Source organism: Anolis carolinensis, chromosome 2 (assembly GCF_035594765.1).
Source record: "Anolis carolinensis isolate JA03-04 chromosome 2, rAnoCar3.1.pri, whole genome shotgun sequence".
NCBI lineage: Eukaryota > Metazoa > Chordata > Lepidosauria > Squamata > Dactyloidae > Anolis > Anolis carolinensis.
Window position 1 is genome coordinate 24,486,353 of NC_085842.1, and position 20,210 is coordinate 24,506,562.

The 20,210-nt window shown below is 41.1% G+C and overlaps 1 protein-coding gene across 2 annotated transcripts; it reads right to left on the reverse strand.

Moving 5' to 3' along the window:
* Positions 1-667: 667 nt before the first annotated feature.
* Positions 668-19,614, reverse strand: LOC103278063 (E3 ubiquitin-protein ligase TRIM39). Of its 2 annotated transcripts, none has more exons than XM_062973621.1 (7): positions 19,084-19,614; positions 11,082-11,177; positions 9,302-9,532; positions 7,351-7,373; positions 5,716-5,834; positions 2,757-2,789; positions 668-2,214 (listed from the first exon to the last, which is right to left on the reverse strand). In XM_062973621.1, the coding sequence occupies exons 1-7, from the start codon at positions 19,516-19,518 to the stop codon at positions 1,694-1,696; spliced, it is 1,458 nt and encodes a 485-aa protein (XP_062829691.1). In that variant the 5' UTR covers positions 19,519-19,614; the 3' UTR covers positions 668-1,693. The 2 variants fall into 2 exon arrangements, with proteins under 2 accessions (XP_062829691.1, XP_008103932.2); XM_008105725.3 differs by lacking the exon at positions 19,084-19,614 and adding an exon at positions 14,510-15,079.
* Positions 19,615-20,210: the final 596 nt, after the last annotated feature.

Here is a 20,210-nt window from a genome sequence, read left to right on the forward strand (position 1 = left end):
TGAAGGATCTGCTCCCCCCCCCCCCCCCCCCGCTTTTACTTTGTTAATCTGCTTCAGTAAACTCATTAAGTGATTCTGGAGATGATGCTGTTACCTTGCCTGCTGTAGGCATACATACACAGCTTCAATAGAATAACTTAGAATAGAATGTTGCTTTTTCCCAGGATTGTTTATTGGATTGTTCACTGCAGATATGCTGCTGCAACCTAAAGCAGAAAATCCGTATTCCTCCCGTTCTCCTTCACCAGTTTCACAGCACTGATACTGATTTTAAAAAAGATCAAGCTAGACAGACCATGAGGTGGGCCACATCCACATTGCCATATAATGAAATTACATTATATGGTCAGTGTTGTGTAGAGTCATATAATGTGGCTTGCTACAGACATGGGCAAACCAGCTATTAGGAATTGTGGGACTTGGAGTCCAAAACACTTGGAGGACCTAAATTTGCCTATGTCTGGTCTACACTGACTATATAATGCAGTTTCAAAGGGTGTAGATGAGGTTGTGGAAGACAGCTTGGGCAGATGTAAAAAAACTTTGTGAAAAGAAGCTTTTTTATCAGAGGTTTTGTCAACTGAGATATGGCTGTAACTTCAGTTGTTGAAACCTCAGGATTATACCAAGAACCTCAGCAAACAACAACAATATAACAAAAATAAAATTTATTTCTTTTTTTTAAAATAAATTTTATTGGTATATAAAATAATTAGATAACAACGAAAGAGTGAGAACAATGATTTTTGACATTTTACCCACATCTCCTGGCTACACTATCTACAGATTAAGGAACAGTACAATAAAGATAGAGAAATTGAATTCAGCCAAAGTGAGCAATTTTGGGATAAAATCTTAGAAACGGAAAATAAGATAATTACAAAAACTTATAATAAACTATTGGAGTGGTCCACAGAAGAGGAAACAGTAAAAAATTGCATGATTAAATGGGCAGAAAATAAAATAAAATTTATTTCTTAACCACCTCTCCTCAAGGGTGGAGGAAGTATAACATATTTAAAGCACATAGATGAAATGTAAGACCATTAAAATAATATTTTAAAGGACATAAGATGAAAACCTATTAAAACCATTCATAGCAATGAGATCCAATTTAATATTCACAGTGTACAATTGACTGAATAGACCTGTCAGAAAAGATAGATCTTCAATTCGATAACGTCATCATTTCACATCCGGCTGTTCAGACATAGCCAGATACTTATTCTACCCGCCGCCACTCCCTTTCAAACACAGGTGACCAAAGGAAAAAAATATAATTGTTAGAAGTAATTAATTATTTCCATGCTCTCCTCTCCTCACAACATCAGAGATGGGGAGTCCCAACTTTAATTATGTGTTGTGCCAAGGTTTTCAAAAAGCAAGCGCCTCAAATTTCCATGATTTCAAAACGTGGTTTTAATTGTGTGTTTGGAGTCTAGTGTCAGCAGAGCCTGTGCAGGACATCTGACTAACTGCTGAATGGAGGCCAAAAGGAAGAAATGTGCCAAGAGAAAGGCATGTCAAGCCAACCCAAACCAGGATTGCCTTCCACCTGGAAACCAATGTCCTCACTGTGGAAGAACTTGCGGGTCAAGAATAGGGCTCCACAGTCACATACGTATCCACCGCCAGGACACTGCACTTGGAAGGCCATCATACTCGGACAACGAGTGATTGTCTAAGTAAGTAACTAACTGCTGGCAAGCCTAAATTGAGATTTCCCATTCAGGAAAAAAAACGGGTATACTGGTTCTCCAAAGAACTGTGCGCCCGAAAAGGTGAAGAGCAGCCGTGTTGTCTTAAGGTCAAAGAAGGCTATGGTGCCCCCGAGATAGTTCAGGAATACTCTGATCTTCTTGAGTGGCTCACTTGGGCGCACGATGTTGAAGTCAGGATGGTTGAGAGCCAAGTAATGAGACCCCCACGTCCCGATGACCCAGATCCCTTCTTTGGCACCAAAACCAAGCGCACCCTTTCTCCGCACAGATTTCCTGGCGACTCCCATGGCCCACTCCTTCTCAAGTCCCACTTCGACATCCCAGAAATGTCTTCCGGAAGAAAAGCCTTCCTTCGCCAGAACAGCAGGGACTTGGTTGAATCTCTCTGGATGGCTGGGCAAATCTCGATATTCCTCTTCCATCTTCAGCTTTTTTTCATCCTTTGACAGGATGAGGCAGGGATGAGCTGTGACTGGATCGAATGTCAAAAATTCTATATAGGAGGGACAAGGGGAAAGAAGATAAACAATATCAACTAGTTCAATTCCCTGCCATTCAGGAAAAGCACAATCAAAGCACCCCCAAAAGAGAACCTCTGGTAAATTCCCAAATTGATTTTTAAACTTAAATACAGTAGAGTCTCACTTATCCAACATAAATGGGCCGGCAGAATGTTGGATAAGCAAATATGTTGGATAATAAGGAGGGATTAAAGAAAAGCCTATTAAACATCAAATTAGGTTATGATTTTACAAATTAAGCACCAAAACATCATGTTATACAACAAATTTGACAGAAAAAGTAGTTCAATACGCAGTAATGCTATGTAGTAATTATTGTATTTATGAATTTAGCCCCAGAATATCACGATGTATTGAAAACATTGACTACAAAAATGTGTTGGATAATCCAGAACATTGGATAAGCGAGTGTTGGATAAGTGAGACTCTACTGTAATATAATAATAAACTTTATTTATATATCATCCTTTCTCCCCAAAGGGACTCAGGCCCCTTGTCAGTTGCCAAAAGTTACCTTTATGCAGCTCAACTCCAACATGCAAGGAATCTGTAGAAGGAAACAAAATGGAATTATTTCATTCATGTGTTTTTCAAATATTGTGAAATAATCTAAAATGCAAGAATCTAAAGCAAGCTTGGGCAAACTTTGGCCCTCCAGGTATTTTGGACTACAACTCCCACAAATCCCAACAGCCGGTAGCTGAAGTCCAAACACCTGGAGGACCCAAGTTTGCCCATGCCTGATCTAAGGTAATGTCAAGAAAACATGAGAGGAGAACAGTTATAGCCAAGATTGATTCACTGTCCCATTTTGATTCATCAGTTTTCATCACAATTGCATAAAAAGGGTACAACAGAGAAAGGGGGTGCCTGCGAATTGGTACCAAATTGCCAAGGGATTGTCAAGGAAGGCATTGGCACAAAAAAGGTTACCCCATGCAATTGTTCTGTGCAAAGACAGGCTCACCCAGTGCTTTGAGTTGGTTGTTTACTTGTTACTGTAAAACTTTGGATTGACAGTTGTGACTAGAAAGAAGAAACAAGTAGAATGACCTCTTTGTTTAGTATTTCAGGGAGTAAAAATATATATAATCAGTTGGATGGATGGATGGCTTGACCTTGTTGTTGCTGTTGCTGTTGTTATTCACTATCAAACTAAATTTAACTTATGGTGACCCTATGAATGAAAGAACCCCAGCCATCAACTGCCCTAGTTAATGTGTTGTCGAAGGCTTTCATGGCTGGAATCGCATGGTTGTTGTGTGTTTTCCAGGCTGTAGGGCCATGTTCCAGAAGTATTCTCTCCTGACGTTTCACCCACATCTATGGCAGGCATCCTCAGAGATTATACCTCTCACAACCTCTGAGGATGCCTGCCATACATGTGGGCGAAACGTCAGGAGAGAATACTTCTGGAACATGGCCATACAGACCAGAAAACACACAACAACCCTGCCCTAGTTAAGTTTTATGACCATGGTTTCCTTTATCAAATCAATGGATCTGTAAAGTAGCCTGTCTTCTTTCATACTGACTTCCACTTTCCCAAGCATTATCATGTTTTCCAATGAGCCACATCATTTCATGATATTTCCAAAGTATGATAGCAACAGTTTACTCATAATTTGCTTCTAAGGAGAATCCAGGTTCCTTTGTAGCAGTTCATGCTATCTACGAGTAGCCATGGACCTCTTCTCCAGCATCACATTTCAAATGAGCTTATTTTTATTCTGACAGTTTTCTACAAGGCCCAGCTTTCCTAATCATATATAAAAACTAGAACCATTATAGGCCTGCATGATTCTGACTTGGATATTTTATTATGTGTCTTTACACTTCAGGATCTTACTTATTTTATAGCTGCCTTTCCAAGTCTTGGTGTTCTGATGTTTTCACTACACTCTGTATTTTGGTCAACTCCTGAGTCAAGGTAGAGGAATTCTTTCAACTATTACAATGTATCAATCAACCACTTTAAAGTTATATCAATAAACTTTGTCATTGTTTTTCCCCTTCTTAATAATCATACCATAGGCTGTCACTCGTGACCAGGTATGATTATCTTCCAAACATAGAGTCTTGCTGGTGGGACTGTAGAGACCTATTTTGGATTTGCATGTTCTTCCATAGTGAGGACATTGATTTCCAGATGGAATGAGGTCCCGACAAGAATTGGCTTGAGGTGCCTTTCTCTTGATATGTTTCTCCCTTTTGCCCTCTATTCCTGCCTCTTCAATATCCATGGCACTATTGGTAACATCTGACCTCCAGTGACAATGCTCGAGAGCCAGAGTTTGTTTAGGGATATGGCTAAGTTGAAGTAGAATCATCCCCTGGTATGCAGGTATGTCTCTGTGTTAAGAGAAAAACACGTACGGGTTAATTGCAACCACAGGCAAGGTAATCAGGGTTGATTAGTTTGGGCAACTCCCAGAGGTGTATAACTGGAGAGAGTTTGTCCCATGATGAGTTGGGATTATTTTGTGTTTGCTCCTGGAAGCCTTGTTGGAAGTTGAGCTTGCTGAACATTTGCTGGAAGCCTTTCCATTCAGCATAAACTTTCTGACTGGCAGCAGCTCCATTTCTTGCTGGCCAGTATTTCTACATCTAAGGAACATTGGAAGATTTATTTCTATGGAGTATTTGTGAGTTTAATACACAAAAGGAATTGCGACTATACTGCTGATTTTTTTTTTTGAATTCACTGCTCTGAATACTTAAGAGTAAATTTCTGTTTTTTGCATTCTTCATATTTGTGTTGCATATTTTTTGAATTGGCTAAACTGTGCATTGTATCACTGGATTAATGGGTTACATGCACTGAACAATCCATAACAGAGTTTCCCAGTGTTTATGCCACATTTTTTCAGGTTAGCTTTAAGCCATTTTTAAATCCCCTTTGCTGTCCACTGACATTTTGTTTTCCTTTCTTGAGCTGAGAATAAAGCAACTGCTTTGGGAGACGGTAACTTTCCTTTCCTTAGCAATCCACATTGGGTCTTTTCTAATCAGGACTAAACAAGAGGATTTCAGGTAATTGAAAAAATAATTTGCAAGAGGCAGTTCTCAGTTAAGCTTGAAGTAAAACTTCTGAGGATAGTTCTGAGGACAATGTTAGAATCTCCCTTATTTTGTTTTATTTTCAAGGCAGAATCTGTATCCTTGATCCACTTCAGTAGCACTGAACACATGAGGAGGAAGTTTAAACCTTTCCCCATTTTTTCTCTAGACTTTCTTCACTTAAACGGAAATAATATCACATTTATCTATACCCTGACTGCATTTTCCTACAGCTGCTTTCATTGGTTTTATCATCAGAAAAAATCTATTGCACAGGGAAATGATGTTTTCTTTGATGTTTGAGCTCTAGCACTAAGACCACTCTGGAGGCAATCCTCCAAGATTATTTCTAGTGTTCACTGTTCAACCAAGACAACTTCCGCTGTGAAATCCTCACATCCATTCCTTCTTACCTTTCAACTGCTTTGTGATGCTCTCGAGATAGACATTATCCGTCCAGGAGGCCCAGACCAGCCACTTCAAAATGGAAGGAAACGGCAGGGGCATCTCAGACTTCTCCTTCATTTCAGACCTTGTTGAGAGAGGAAACCGTCATTACACATCCACCAGAAAAGAGATTGAGTGGTTACCTCTTAGGAGTGCTTTAATGGTGTATTTCTACATGGCAGAAGAGAGTTGAACTGGATGATTTTTGAAGTTTCCCTATGATTCTAATTCTTTCCCTTCCCAGTAGTTCTGAGGAAAATGTCTTTCTCGCCCCCTCATTGCTGTTGCAGGTTTCCCACAACCTAATTAGTAGTGTATATTAGAGATGTGCACGAAAAAAATCCTTCGTTTCCTTCATGCTATTGTTTTGTTTCAACCATTCATCTACACAAAACGACATTTTTCTAGGAAATGAGAGGCAACGCGAAAATAAAAGCTGCACAGTCATCATGCTTGCTTTCCTTTTTATTTCATTTCGCCCCCGTAACAATAAGCAGGTACTGACAGAGGGCTGCTTCCCCATGACATCTGATGTGTGCCAATGGGTATTAATAATAATAATAATAATAATAATAACAATAGTTACTCTGAGTAGCTGAGTCTAAGAGAAGTCTGCTTCCCTATGACAGCTGATATATGCCAATAGGTGTTAATAATGCTAATATTAATAACAATAGTACTCTGGGGAAGAGTCAAACGTTTTAAAAGTTGGTGGGCTAAAAGCGGTCGAAACGTTCTCCGTGTGTGGGAATTTTCACCCCTCTAGCCCAAAAATTGAGTGTGTGTGTGGGGGGGGGGGGGTGAGCCTCAGAAGCCCTCCAATTGCAGCCAATGGTCCGAAAATGTTCATTTTTTTGTAAACCAGATGAAAATTCTGTTTGTATAGGCACCCCATTTTTGTTAGCGGGAGCAAATACAATATGAGATGAAATGAATGAAACTACACAAAACGAACAGCAATTCCATACAAAAGCACAACACTAGTGAATATTGTATATATTGTCCTCAGAAGACAATGCGAAATGGAAACATATTTAAAAGACCGCTGTGGTATCCATGAAAGGAAGCAGCAGTGAAGTTATGGGTAATGCAAAATATTGGCATCGCTCCCCGAAACAGTAAGTTTACCCACAAAATGATTTTTCCTCCTTCAGGCCAAAATTCCTAGCATTACTGGGAGTGAAAAATTGAAAGTCATCCACACCTAGAACTCTGCTATTTGATATGTTTGTTTTTCATTTGGTCACTTAGCCTATTCCTTTTCTTTGGATTCCTAAGCTGCATTCTAAATGCTCAACAAACATTTTAGATTAGTACAATGCTAAAAAAAAATTGAGAATGGAAGAAAATTTTTCATTTGAGGACAGAATTCTTATTTGTAGGGTAATACTTTATTTTTGTGCATTACACCCAATACAGCCAGACCACATAGGGGAATACCAATGAACCATCTTGGGGCAAGGATCGGTGTATGGTGCAAGGGGAACACACACTGAGATGAAAACTGGAATGAGAGCCAGAGAACAGTGATATGGAGGCATGTGCTACACTATGCCTTTGCTGTGTCGGGGGGAGTATGGAAACAAGTGGGCTTTGCTCACCTTTGCAAGATGCTTCTCACATCCTAAAAGGGAAAAAGAAGAAAGAAGGAAATTAATGTCCTTCATGGGCTAGACACTGAACAGCCCTCAGCCACCAAGGACTTATGGGGTGAGTTGGGGCTATCTGGAAGCAAACTACTATGTACACATCTCTCAAAGGCAAGGCAGTGAGGAGATACATTATCTTTATACAGGTATCAATGAAATTCAGAATTCTTTGCCTCTGAATGTGAAGAGGTGGCTCATAATGCCCCTCCAATTCAAGGTGGGCTTTTTGACCAAACCAATCTTCTTAGATTGTAATCCAAATCCGACATTTATTTATTTATTGCCTTTATATACCAGCTTTCTCACTCCTGGGGGGGGGGGGGGGGGAGTCAAAGTGGTTCACGGCATAATCAAGTCAACAAATATAACAATAGAATAAGACCATTAAAACTATAAGACTGTGATAGCAATTACAGACACAACATAAAACTATGATAGCAATCACAGATTACATAAAATATTTAGGCCTTGCATCTATCCTACTTGACTCCAACTCCTACTAACAGTTGCCTGCTTTCTTACCTCCTCCTTTCCTCTCTGGCTACTTCCTGTGATGCTGGAAACTATTTATTTACAGTATTTATATTCCGCCCTTCTCACCCCAAAGGGGACCCAGGGTGGATCACAATGTACATATACATGGCAAACATTCGATGCCATACGACATACAGACAGAGGCAGAGACAAAGACACAGGCACTTTAACATTTTCCAGCTTTCAGCTTCGTGAGAATACACTCGATTCCGGCCACAGGAGGAACTGCTGTTTCCTCATCCACTGTGACACCTAGTCCTTGATGGATTACTTCTTCATTCCTTTCTGCATGCTGCTGGATGATTTTTATGGTGTTAATTAGCTAAATTAGCCTCCCCACATAAGTGATATCTAAATTTCCTACTTGATAGATGCAACTATCTTTCGGGTTGCTTAGGTAAACTATGAGCTGGGCTATTTTAATGGTCGGGTGCTCAATCCGACCCAGACTGGCTTCAAACTCATGACCTCTCGGTCAGTAGTGATTTATTGCAGCTGGTTACTAACCAGCTGCACCACAGTCCAGCCCCAGCAAATTGTTGACATGCAGTAAAGAAGAGAAAGCGCAAAGAAGAGACTAGCTGACACTCAACCCGGCATCATAAAAATCAGGTAAGTAGAGTAGTAAAAGATGAGGAGGGAGCTGTCACAGCAGTTAAATGATGAACATTAGAAGGAAGGCTGGTCTGCTGTAAAGAGTTCCACCCACCAACCTGAAAGTGAGGATATCCCAAAACTTTGAAGTACTGAATTTATTTGGGGAATAAGAATTATCACCTTTCTTCTAAAAGTCAGGCAGGTTAGGTCCTCCTTGCCCACCCATCCCCAACCTGGGACTAAATGCATTTCTTCACCTTAAATCAAGATGCAGCTTGACCCTCCATCAGACTGTATGTGAATGAACTGCATTGTAAATAAATCCCTGCAAAGTTGACTTCTTAGGGCAACAGCAACATGTTACATTGGGTGGAAATGGAAGGAATGGCAGATGCATAGAATGGGCCAACTATGGCTACCAAAATGTCATACTTTATTTAGGGAACCACAGTGGTGCAATGTGTTAAATCCTTGTGGCGGCTGAACTGCTGACCTAAAGGCTGGGTTGCTGACCTGAAGGTTGCCAGTTTGAATCTGCCAGACAGGGTGAGTTCCCATCTGTCAGCTCTAGCTTGTGGGTTCATGAAAGAAGCCTCCCAGCTAACACATCCGGACATCCCCTGGGCAACGTCTCTGTAGACTGCCAGTTCTTTCACACCAGAAGCGACTAGCAGTATGTTCTCAAGTCGCTTCTGACACAATTTTAAAAAAATATTTTATTTGATCCACTGATCAATCTCATTCAAGGAGAAGTGCATGGAGTCAGCCTCACCTCTAAGAGTTCACTGGCCGGCTGTTGGCATTTCTCCTCCATCTCTTGGATCAGTATCGTCAGAGAGGAGAGTTCCCTTGAAATCCTGGCCAGGTGTTCCACCTTTTCCTCCTCAATCTCCTTTTTTGTATTGTTCAGCTGACCCAGAAAAGTTTTCTCTGATATTTCCAGAAGCTGGTGCAACTCTTTGAATGTATCCACCATCTTTTGTCTGTCTCCTTCTGCTTTTTCCTAGAAGAAGCAAACAGAAGGAAGGAGAAAGCAGGGATGGTTAGCCTATTTATGTATTATTGTTGTTATTTACATTATTTATACACCACCCTCCCTGAGGGGTTTCAAGGCGACTTTTTTTCATGTCAGGAGCGACTTGAGAAACTGCAAGTCGCTTCTGGAGTGAGAGAATTGGCTGTCTGCAAGGACGTTGCCCAAGGGACGCCTGGATGTTTTGATGTTTTTACCATCCTTGAGGGAAGCTTCTCTCATGTCCCTGCATGGGGCTGGAGCTGATAGAGGGAGCTCATCCGAACTCTCCCCAGGTTGGATTCAAACCTGGCAACTTTCAGGTCAGCAACCCAACCTTCAAGTCACGAGGCTTTAACCCACTATGCCATCGGGGGATCCATTTCAGGGTGACTAACAGTCACACATTTTGATCAATTTAAAACAAAGGTAATACAAAAATAAAAAATTGCATTTTTCTAGCCCAGGCCTAGCTGGGGGATTTTTTTTAATGAAGTGCCCAGCATCAAACTCTCTCTCCCGTTAAAATAGCTGTGTGAATGGATGGGAGTGATATTCAGCAGCTTGGCGAACTGGGCATGTTTAGTTTGAAAAAGACAGCCCAAGTCCTGTGACAAGCAGTTCAGGGAACTAGGAATGTTTTGAGATTCCACTTAAACATTAGGAAGAGCTTTCTGAGGGTAACAGCTGTTCAAAATTGGAATATTATGCCTTGGAGTATTGTGGCGCCTCCTTCTCTGAAAGTTTTTAAGCAGAGTCTGGTTAGCCAGCATGCTTTAATGGTATATTCCTGTATGGCAGAGTCCCATTATAGGGAGAAAGGTGGGATATCAATGAATAAAATTCATAATTTTGGAAGAAACTGCAAGGGCCATCCAGTCTAACCCCTGCCAAAACCAGCTGAGATGAGTTTAGAATGACATTGTGCGAACTAATTCCAGATTATCTGCTTTTAACTGGATTGTATGAGTCCCCACTGCCTGATAACCAGAAATAACCAGATAATCTAGGATCAAATGCTGAGATAGAGGGGCAGTCTGGAAGGGGCCTAAGAGACACGTTGATGAACTATGCTGAGAAAACATACGGTATATTGCTCAAAAAAAAAAAAAAAGCTGAGTTTTGTATGCTTCCATCTGTTAGCTGGAATTAGGTTTCAGTCTGATTCAGTGTCCTAGGCAAGCTAGTTGTCCCTAAGCATAATTACTGTAATTTTGTGTTAGTATTTTGAGTTTTCTTTTATCAGTTGTTGCATTTTTAAGCCCCTGGTTATCATCTACCATGAAATGGCCACCACTTTTGATCACCAACTCCAACAGGCATGGCAGTCACTGAAGTCCATTTACATTGCCCCCATACATCTATGAATCCACTTTAATATTCTATAGACTCCTGTGGTTTGCAGGGAGCTGCTGGGGGTCGGGGAGGTCTCCAAACTATAAATTCCAAAATTCCAATGAGATGCAGTCACTGCAGTTAAAGTGGAATCACATCGCTATTTTCTTGGAGAGGACCCATTTCCAGTAGGAATAAGACTTACAAGCAGACGTTGAGTTTCCTGAACAGTGTCTTCTTGAGATGACAGAAGCTTCTCTTCCACCTTCCTGAGATTAGGTATGCAACAACAGATCTGATTCTAGAGGGGAAAAAGGTTCAGGTTAAGTTTGTCTCATTTTCCGAGGTTCATACATACATATATATAGACAGAAAAAGCCACCCAAAAATTCATCTATGGTTTGCAGGGTATGGAAGACTGGGTACAAAATGGAGAGAAATACCATATATACGAGGGTTGAATGAAAAGTAATCCCTCCACCTTCATAACTCCTCAACAGATGGCAGTACTGGTATGCGGCAGGTACTGGCTTGTTCAATAGACTTTCCTCTACAGTTCCATTTGGCAGAAAGCCTTAGCATTGAACAGTTGTGTTGTTAAAGTGCAAAGTATGGAACCCTGCACAGACGGCAGGTCAATGCAACTTAAGCAACGTACAGTCACTTAATTCTTGACAGCAGAAGGTGTCACCCCAAAAGAGATTCATAGACAATGCAAGCTGTTTATGGTGATTGTATTGATGTGAGTCCTGTGCATCGTTGGACGAGCAAGTTTAAAGATGTTGAGGTGGGAACATCTGACTTGCATGACAAACAAAGAGTTGGACGTCCTGTGACAGCAACCACACAGTTTCACAAGCAAAAGGTTGACAGATTGATTAGGACGATCATCGTATCACTCAGAGAGCAATATCAAGCATAATCGGCATTTCACAAGAACATGTGGGTCACATTATTGCTTTGCTGAACGATTGGAAGATCTGTGCACGATGGGTACCCAGGATGCTGCACCTTGCTTAAGTCGCATTGACCGAACGTCTGCACAGGGTTCCATACTTCACACTTTAACAACACAACCGTTCAATGCTAAGGCTTCCCGCCAAATGGAACTGTAGAGGAGAGTCTACTGAACAAGCCAGTACCTGCCGCATACCAGGACTGCCATCTGTTGTGGAGTTACAAAGGTGAAGGAATTACTTTTCATTCAACCCTCGTATAAGTCTAGAAAATTTAATTTTTTTTAAAAAAAAGCAATCATAAAACCCTGGCGTGCTGTACTTTAACTCATATACACATATATATGCATGCATACATAAACACACACTATCTCCTTCTTTGAGCAAAGGGGTGAAAGGGAAAAGCTTAGTTCATCCCAGGAGAACCTAAAAGAAGCACCGATCCCTTCTGCTCTCTTCACCACAGCATTACCTCTGACCTTTTTAATGACCATGGAAATGGCTGTAGTCTTCATGGGCAGATAGCTCCCTGAAGCGGTATTGGTGCCTCCTTCTCTTCACAGAATGTCCCTTAATAAGTCAACACTGATACACGAGGTCAACTTATACATGAGTATATACCAGGCATGAGCAACCTTCAGCCCTCCCAGGTTTTTCAAACTTCAACTCCCACAATTTCTAACAGCTTCTCTCTAACTCCATTATTTCTAAGGTTCAAAAAGAGGAAAAAAACCTCCAAACACGACATGTCTTCAAACACATAGAGTAGAGAGAGGTCTGCATGCAAAGCTGGAAAAAGCAGAAGTGGGACCATGAGGTTTCAGTTAGAACAATGGTTCTCAACCTTCCTAATGCCACAGCCCTTTAATACAGTTCCTCATGTTGTGCGGTCCCCCAACCATATAATTATTTTCGTTGCTACTTCATACTTCATCCCTTAGGACTGTCATGTTTGTGTGACAATGTTGTTCTTCAGACTACAGGCCATCCCTGAGTTAGAAATGACTCCTAGTTAAGAACAAGGCTGAGAAAACAGGAAGCGAGAGGAATCTATCCTTCGGAAGGGAAGTTCACTCCTGAAAGGGTTATCAAGGGGAAAACTGTTTTCCCTCAAGCTTTATCTCCAATCCTTGTTTCCATTATTTTCAAAATCAAATTCTCACAGGGATGGAAAGAGAGGTGACATCTTCTGAACATGGGCACAAACAGCAAAACAAACACCATAGGGGTTTTAACCCTTCCCTATGGTATTCATAGCTAGTATATGTAGGTGTGTGTGTATGGCTATTAGCTCCAGCTTCTGCCTACCTAGCAGTTCAAAAACATGCAAATGTGAGTAGATCAATAGGTACCACTCCAGCATAGAATCATAGAATCATAGAATAGTAGAGTTGGAGAGAGTCCACGGCCCTGGGGAGAGAGTTCCACTGTCGAACAGCCCTCACAGTGAGGAAGTTCTTCCTGATGTTCAGGTGGAATCTCCTTTCCTGTAGTTTGAAGCCATTGTTCCGTGTCCTAGTCTGCAGGGCAGCAGAAAACAATCTTGCTCCCTCCTCCCTATGACTTCCCTTCAGGAAGGTAACAGCGCTCCATGCAGTCATGCCGGCTACATGACCTTGGAGGTGTCTACGGACAACGCTGGCTCTTTGGCTTAGAAATGGAGATGAGCACCAACCCCCAGAGTTGGAGATGACTGGACTTAACGTCAGGGGAAACCTTTACCTTTTATCATTGAATAGTCTGAGGGGTCATATCGTTGTCCTTCAGAGTTTAAGACCTCAGCTATCCAAAATGACTGAGCAGACTGTGACTTCAAACCAAAGGGTTTGACAGCCATGGCATTTATACAACCAGAGAAATGTGCAGATACATGCAACCTAATTGTTTTCTTTAAAAAACCAAACTTTTGCCCGATCATCACAATCAGGAAAGATAACACATGTAGAAAATATAAATCCATGATGAGGAAAAGAAATGCTTGTAATTCATCTGTTTGTAGAAAGCACTTCCTCATTCCTTTTGCAACTTACAGAAAAGTTAGAACTACCCACAGAAACAGTGGGAGATTTGTGTCTAGATGACTCACTTGGTGGTAAACAAAAGAGGTAAGAAAAAAAGGACCACGTCTGGTTTCTAAAAGATTGAATTTTAGAAATGTGTTCTATCTACAACAATTAAAGCCATGAGCTGTTTTAACTATGTTTACCTAAGATTGTTGTTTTATCTTTAATTTATTGTGTTTTGTTTTTGATTTACAGCCTTTTGCTTGATATTATGTATATTGTTTTTGTGTTGTGAGCCGCCTCGAGTTCCCCAGATCTATGTTATTCAACATAAATCTATTCCTGCCTTCATTTAGAGATTATTTTCTCTTTCTCTTTTTTTTTTTAGTTTTTAATGCCGTTTATTTTGAGAAAGAGCATTATGATGATGACATAACAATAGCATTAGGGAGTCTTCTATCAAAATTAGTAACCTCTTTAGCTGTATTACCTGCCATCAATAAAAATATATGATGAAAATTTAAAAAACCCTTACAGAGCATCTTGCATATGTTATCTCCTCTTTCATACCACAAGCCCTGGCTATGCTACACTCTGCTGTGCATACCAAATATTCCCACAGAAGAAGCACAACTGACACAAATTATCTCTCTCCATTTTGAGTTGTTACCTACTTTGTACTCCTGAGCAGCCTCCTCCCCAGGAATCACCTCGTGGTCTTTATGTTCTTCTGTTAACTTGCACTGCTCGCAGACAGGAGTCACATCGTCCCTACAGAAGAGTTTGAGGGGTTGCTGGTGCTTCTCACAGACTGTTCTTGGTCCTTCTGCCACATTTTCTTCTTGGAGATGATATTCCTCAGTGGGCAGTATTTTCACAATGTTGGACAATGGCCGATTGGGGATGAGATTTTTCAGCTGACCTGTTTCTCTGCATTCAGGGCAGAGACCGGCTACAGCTGATTCCCCCCAGAACTTGACCAGGCAGGCTCGGCAGTAATTGTGCCCACACTCTGCGATGGTCACCGGATCCTTGAAATATTCCAGGCAGATGGGACAAGTGGCTTCTTGAGCAAGATCCTGAAAAGAAATTCCAGCAGCCATAGCTCGCTGCTGCTGGTGCTGCTGCTGCCTGAAACGAACTATGTTAGTTTCACAATATATGCTTTTCTTTTCCTTTCAGCAACTGGGCTTTCCCCACAGCTTGGAAATCGCTGCCAGGAGATTGAGCATTTCCCGTTTATTGAAAGAGAATAAACTCAAATTGCTGTCCTTTTAGTTCAAAGGTTGACAATCTGAGAAACGCCTGCTGAAGAGCAAATCCCATTGAGTCAATGAGTCTGACTCTCAGGTAGGTTGGTTACCTGGTGAGTGAGCTTGGAAAAGGATGGTGCAGATGAAAAGAGGTGTGAAGAACAAAACTTAAGAGAGACTGAAAGAGATGGGCAAGTTCAGCCTGGTGAAGAGGTGTCATCCAACTCTTTAAAAATATTGAATTAATGTTATTTTGCTGCTGCTGCTCAGTCGTTTAGTCATCTCCGACTCTTCGTGACCTCATGGACCAGTCCACACCAGAGCTCCCTATTGGCTCTCACCGCCCCCAGTTCCTTCAAGGTCAACTCAGTCACTTCAAGGATACCGTCCATCCATCTTGCCCTTGGTCGACCTCTCTTCCTTTTTCCTTCCATTTCCCCCAGCATCGTGATCTTTTCCAAGCTTTCCTGTCTCCTCATGATGTGGCCAAAATACTTCAGCTTTGCCTCTAGTAATCTTCCCTCCAGTGAGCAGCTGGGCATTATTTCCTGGAGGATGGACTGGTTGGATCTTCTTGCGGTCCAAGGCACTCTCGGGATTTTCCTCCAGCACCAGAGTACAAAAGCGTCTATCTTCCTTCGCTCAGCCTTCCTTATGGTCCAGCTCTTGCATCCATAGGTTACTATGGGGAATACCATTGCTTTGACTATGCGGACCTTCGTTGCCAGTGTGATGTCTCTGCTCTTATTTTGTCAAGGTTGGCCATTGCTCTCCTCCCAAGAAGTAAACGTCTTCTGATTTCCTGGCTGCAGTCTGCATCTGCAGTGATCTTTGCGCCTAGAAATATAAAGTCTGTCACTGCCTCCACGTTTTCTCCTTCTATTTGCCAGTTATCAATAGGTGTAGTTGCCATGATCTTGGTTTCTTGATGCTTAATTGCAACCCAGCTTTTGCACTTTCTTCTTTCACCTTGGTGATGAGGCTTCTCAGCTCCTCAGCTCTTCCTTTTACACCACTTTAACTGGTCAATGTTGTGGAATTGAGGGATTTGTAGTTTTATAAGGTCTTTTGCCTTCTCTGTCCAAGAGTATTAGTGCTGCACTAAACTATACCAGATTCCATAGTATTGAACCAGGGCAGTTAAAGTGGTATAAAACTGCCTCAATTCTACAGAGTAGATGCACGCACCCACAGATTCCATACATCCTTGGCTATCTTTTAACATGTTAAAAATTCATTGTTCAAACAAGAATTTGACTTTTTTCCTTGTTCAGTAAATGCATGTATGTGTATGTGGAATGTATGTATGTGTGTGAGTGAGTGAGTGAATGAAAGGACGAGTGTTTATGTCTAAATGTTTATTTATTATTCATTTATTTGCGGTATTTATATACCGCCCTTCTCAACCCCAAAGAGGACTCAGGGCAGTTCACAGTGTTGACAACAATTCAATGCCCTCAATAAAAAATGTATAAAACATCAAAGTTGACTCTCCTCTAATAAAACATTAAACATTATTAAACACATCACATAAAATAACAATGTTGTGAATAATGAGAGGATGGAGGAGTGGCACATGTTTGTGATTGGGTGTTTATGTGTGAATGATGCCAAAAAAAAAAAAAACATGCTAGGAAGGTGCACTTGCCAACAGTGGAGGTGGCCCTGCTCATTTTGTACTATTTTAGATAGCTCACAAATGCACTTATAGCCAATGCAGTGGGCCCTCCTGAAACCATGGCTTGCCATGCCCCATATTATTAAACAATTAAATTAAATAGCAGTGACTGAAGCATGTGTGCTCCTATCTGCATTTAAGAATATAGATCACTATCATCTGAATTTTTGTGTCCATGATAGACCCTTATGTAGGCCCTACCCCAGATAGATATTTCTCAATCCCCCTTTAAACCGTTACAGGAATCTTCCTTATTTTCAATGGATTGAGTCAGTATTTTCAATGGCAGGAAATCAACTAGTGTTGACCTCTTTGCACTTCTAGCTGCTGCTCACAATAAACACATTTTTAAAAACCTCTTCCTCACAGAGTGTACATTCCCATGACTCACAAGGCCTTCCAATGACCTTTAATCACATAAACATCCAAACACATTAAGGGAATATTACAGTAGCAGCAAAGAAAGTGGATTGTCAACTTGCCACCCACCCCACCTTAGCCTATTGTGTGCTTTCTCTCTTATTCTCTTCTTTACCATTAAAAATCTCTTAATGCATAAAATAGGAAATAGTTGCAAAGCATCTTTTGATTGTTGTTAGGATCACTACACACAGAAATCATCCCATCAGAAGTTGCCCAGTGAAGATCCTGTTATGCAATTTCAGCTTCTGCAAGAACTGCAGGTTCAGAGCCCAGCGTGGCTAGTGTTTCAGAAGGCGAGATGAGACACATATGGGTTGATGGCAGAGTTTTATTTCTCAATGGCCAGAGAGGATGTCAGCAGAGACAACACTCCAAATAACTGACATACTGTGATTAAAAATACAGAGCATATTTATTATATTTTAACAGCTATGTCGTTTATTGATCCATCCCTGAGAGGGGCGTGATTGGGTGGGGCAAATGATAATGGGATGGAATGAGTATTGATATCCCAGCTCCAATTAATGCAACGGTTAGTCCAGGTAAACATAAGGTGCTTAGGAAACTGGTCACTTCAATGGAACCCCTGGGGAGAGGTCTGATTTGGAAACAAAGTTAAGGAAGAGTTCTCGGGAATAAATTTGATCATATCAGATAGTAACAAGAAGACCCTCAGGCTCTTGTGAAAGCCCATTATGTGACTTTGGAGTTTTCCAGGGACATTGTGAGAGGTTATGATATTGACAAGATCTAAGGTGTGGTGACCGCCTCCATCTCAAGCTGAGTTGGAGGCCTTCTCTCTTGGTGGCAAATGCCCCTCGACTCTGGAACCCCCTTCTTCCCAGTGAAGCCAGAACAACCCCCTCCCTGCTGTCCTTCTTGCACTTTTTATTCAGGCAGGCTTTTAAAGAAGAAGATTCTTTAGATCAAGTCAGGGTTTGCTTTGATTATTAGCATTGCAATATGCTTTATGACATTTAGCTAAATTTTAATACCATTAATATTTAATTCTGTTTGTATATTTGTAGATTTTGAATTGTATTGAAATGCTTTTAATGTTAGCCACTTTGAGTCTGCTTGAGGAGATTCCTTCTAGTAGTAGTAATAATAATAACAATAATGAGAATTGTGCGATTTTCTGGCATTTTTTTTTTCTGCTGCTTCTGTGACTGTTCATTTGGATTTTGATTCCACAGCACACTTGTCGATGGATGTCCAGAATCAGCAGCATCCACCGCAGTCCTTTTTATCCTGGGCAACGACCGAGCGAGTATAGACTTCGTTTTGGTTTGTTTCTCCATAATTCTAATGGGTTAGGTGCTCTTAGTTCCATTTCTCAGCTGAGACCTCTCTGGCTTGGTTGGACCTGCTGGTAGTTACACTACCTCCAGCACAGCTCTCAGCATCCTTGGAACAGTTAACCCCCACCACCACCACCACCAGCAGCAGCACCATGACAAGGCAAAGGCAAATAACTGCAAAGGCTCTGGGATAAACCAGTAGATGTGGTCCCAGTGGAAATTGATGCACTGGGTGGCGTGGCAAAAGATCTCAGCTGGCATTTGAAAACAATAAATATTAACAAAATTACAATCTGTCAACTGCAAAAGGCCACCTTACTGGGATCTGCACACATCATCCCAAAATACATCATACAGTCCTAAATGCTTGGGAAATGTTTGACTTGTGATTTCATGATACAAAATCTAGCATATATATATATTGTGTCAATAATAATAATAATCCAGTTTACTATCATATATCTACCTATTTCAAAAAAGCCTTTTTGAGTGACAATAGCTTTCCTCCAAGAAAATGTTATTTCAGAGAATTTCCCAGAAAGCATCCACAGGAGTTGCTTTCCCTCATTCAACTGCATGACTAATTTTTTTACCTTGTAGTCTTCAGCAGCTTCCTCCATAGGAATCACTGTGTGATTTCTGTGCTCCTTGGATTTGTCACACACCACACAGATGGAGGCTTCATCATCTTTACAGAACAGCTTCAGGGGCTCCTGATGTTTCTCGCAGACTCTCTCCCTGCCTTCAACCCTCTTCAGCACCTGGAAGTTACGTTCCTCTGCTATTTCTACAAAGTTGGCCAACTGCCTATTTGGCTCGAAATTCCTTTGCAGAGCTTCCTTCTTACAGGGAGGGCAGGAGATTTCTGTAGTTTCCAAATTCCCACCATACTGGGTCAGGCAAGTTTGGCAGAAAGTGTGCCCACATTCATAGAGCATAGGGTCCATGATAAATCCCAGGCAGCTAGAACAAGTGGCTTCTTCACAGAGATCCTCCACAGGATCCCGTGGATCAGAAGCAGCAGCCATGTCCACCTTAGAAATAACACAATTTCTTTCACTTCTCTTGCATTCACTGATAGAGCTTTCACTTCCCTTGCATTCACTGCCACAGCATTTGTTTTCCTGTAAGCAAACTCAACAAGAGAACATGAGCATCTGGGAATTTTCCTCTTGGCACAAGAAGAAATGGAGACAGCAAACTATGGAGCAAAGAACAGCCTGCAAACCAAAAATATGGTGACAAATGTTGGCAAAATGTTAAGCTTTTATACTTGAAGGAACTTTATGTCTTCTATAACAGATTGGTTTAAAAATTATGTGGCTGCCTCAATATCCCACATTCTTGCTGCTTATTTTTGTTCATCGTAACCAGAATATTGGATGTTAGCTTTAGTGACCACATGCTAAGCACATTCAAAGAAATACTTCGGTAAAGCCTTCAAATAAGTCACAACCTACTCCAAATGCAGGGCAAAAGTTATGCTCAACCTGTTCATTATTTCTACATTCATTTTTAAAATTAAGGCCTGGAATTTAGGAGAACGGCAACAGTATTGTTTCATTTATTTAAAGCATTTATCTTGTTGCTTCTCTAAGGCAACATAGAATCATAGAGTTAGAAGAGACCCTCAAAGGCTATCAAATCCAACCCTCTTTGGCCATGTTGAAATACAGTAGAGTCTCACTTATCCAACATAAACGGGCCGGCAGAATGTTGG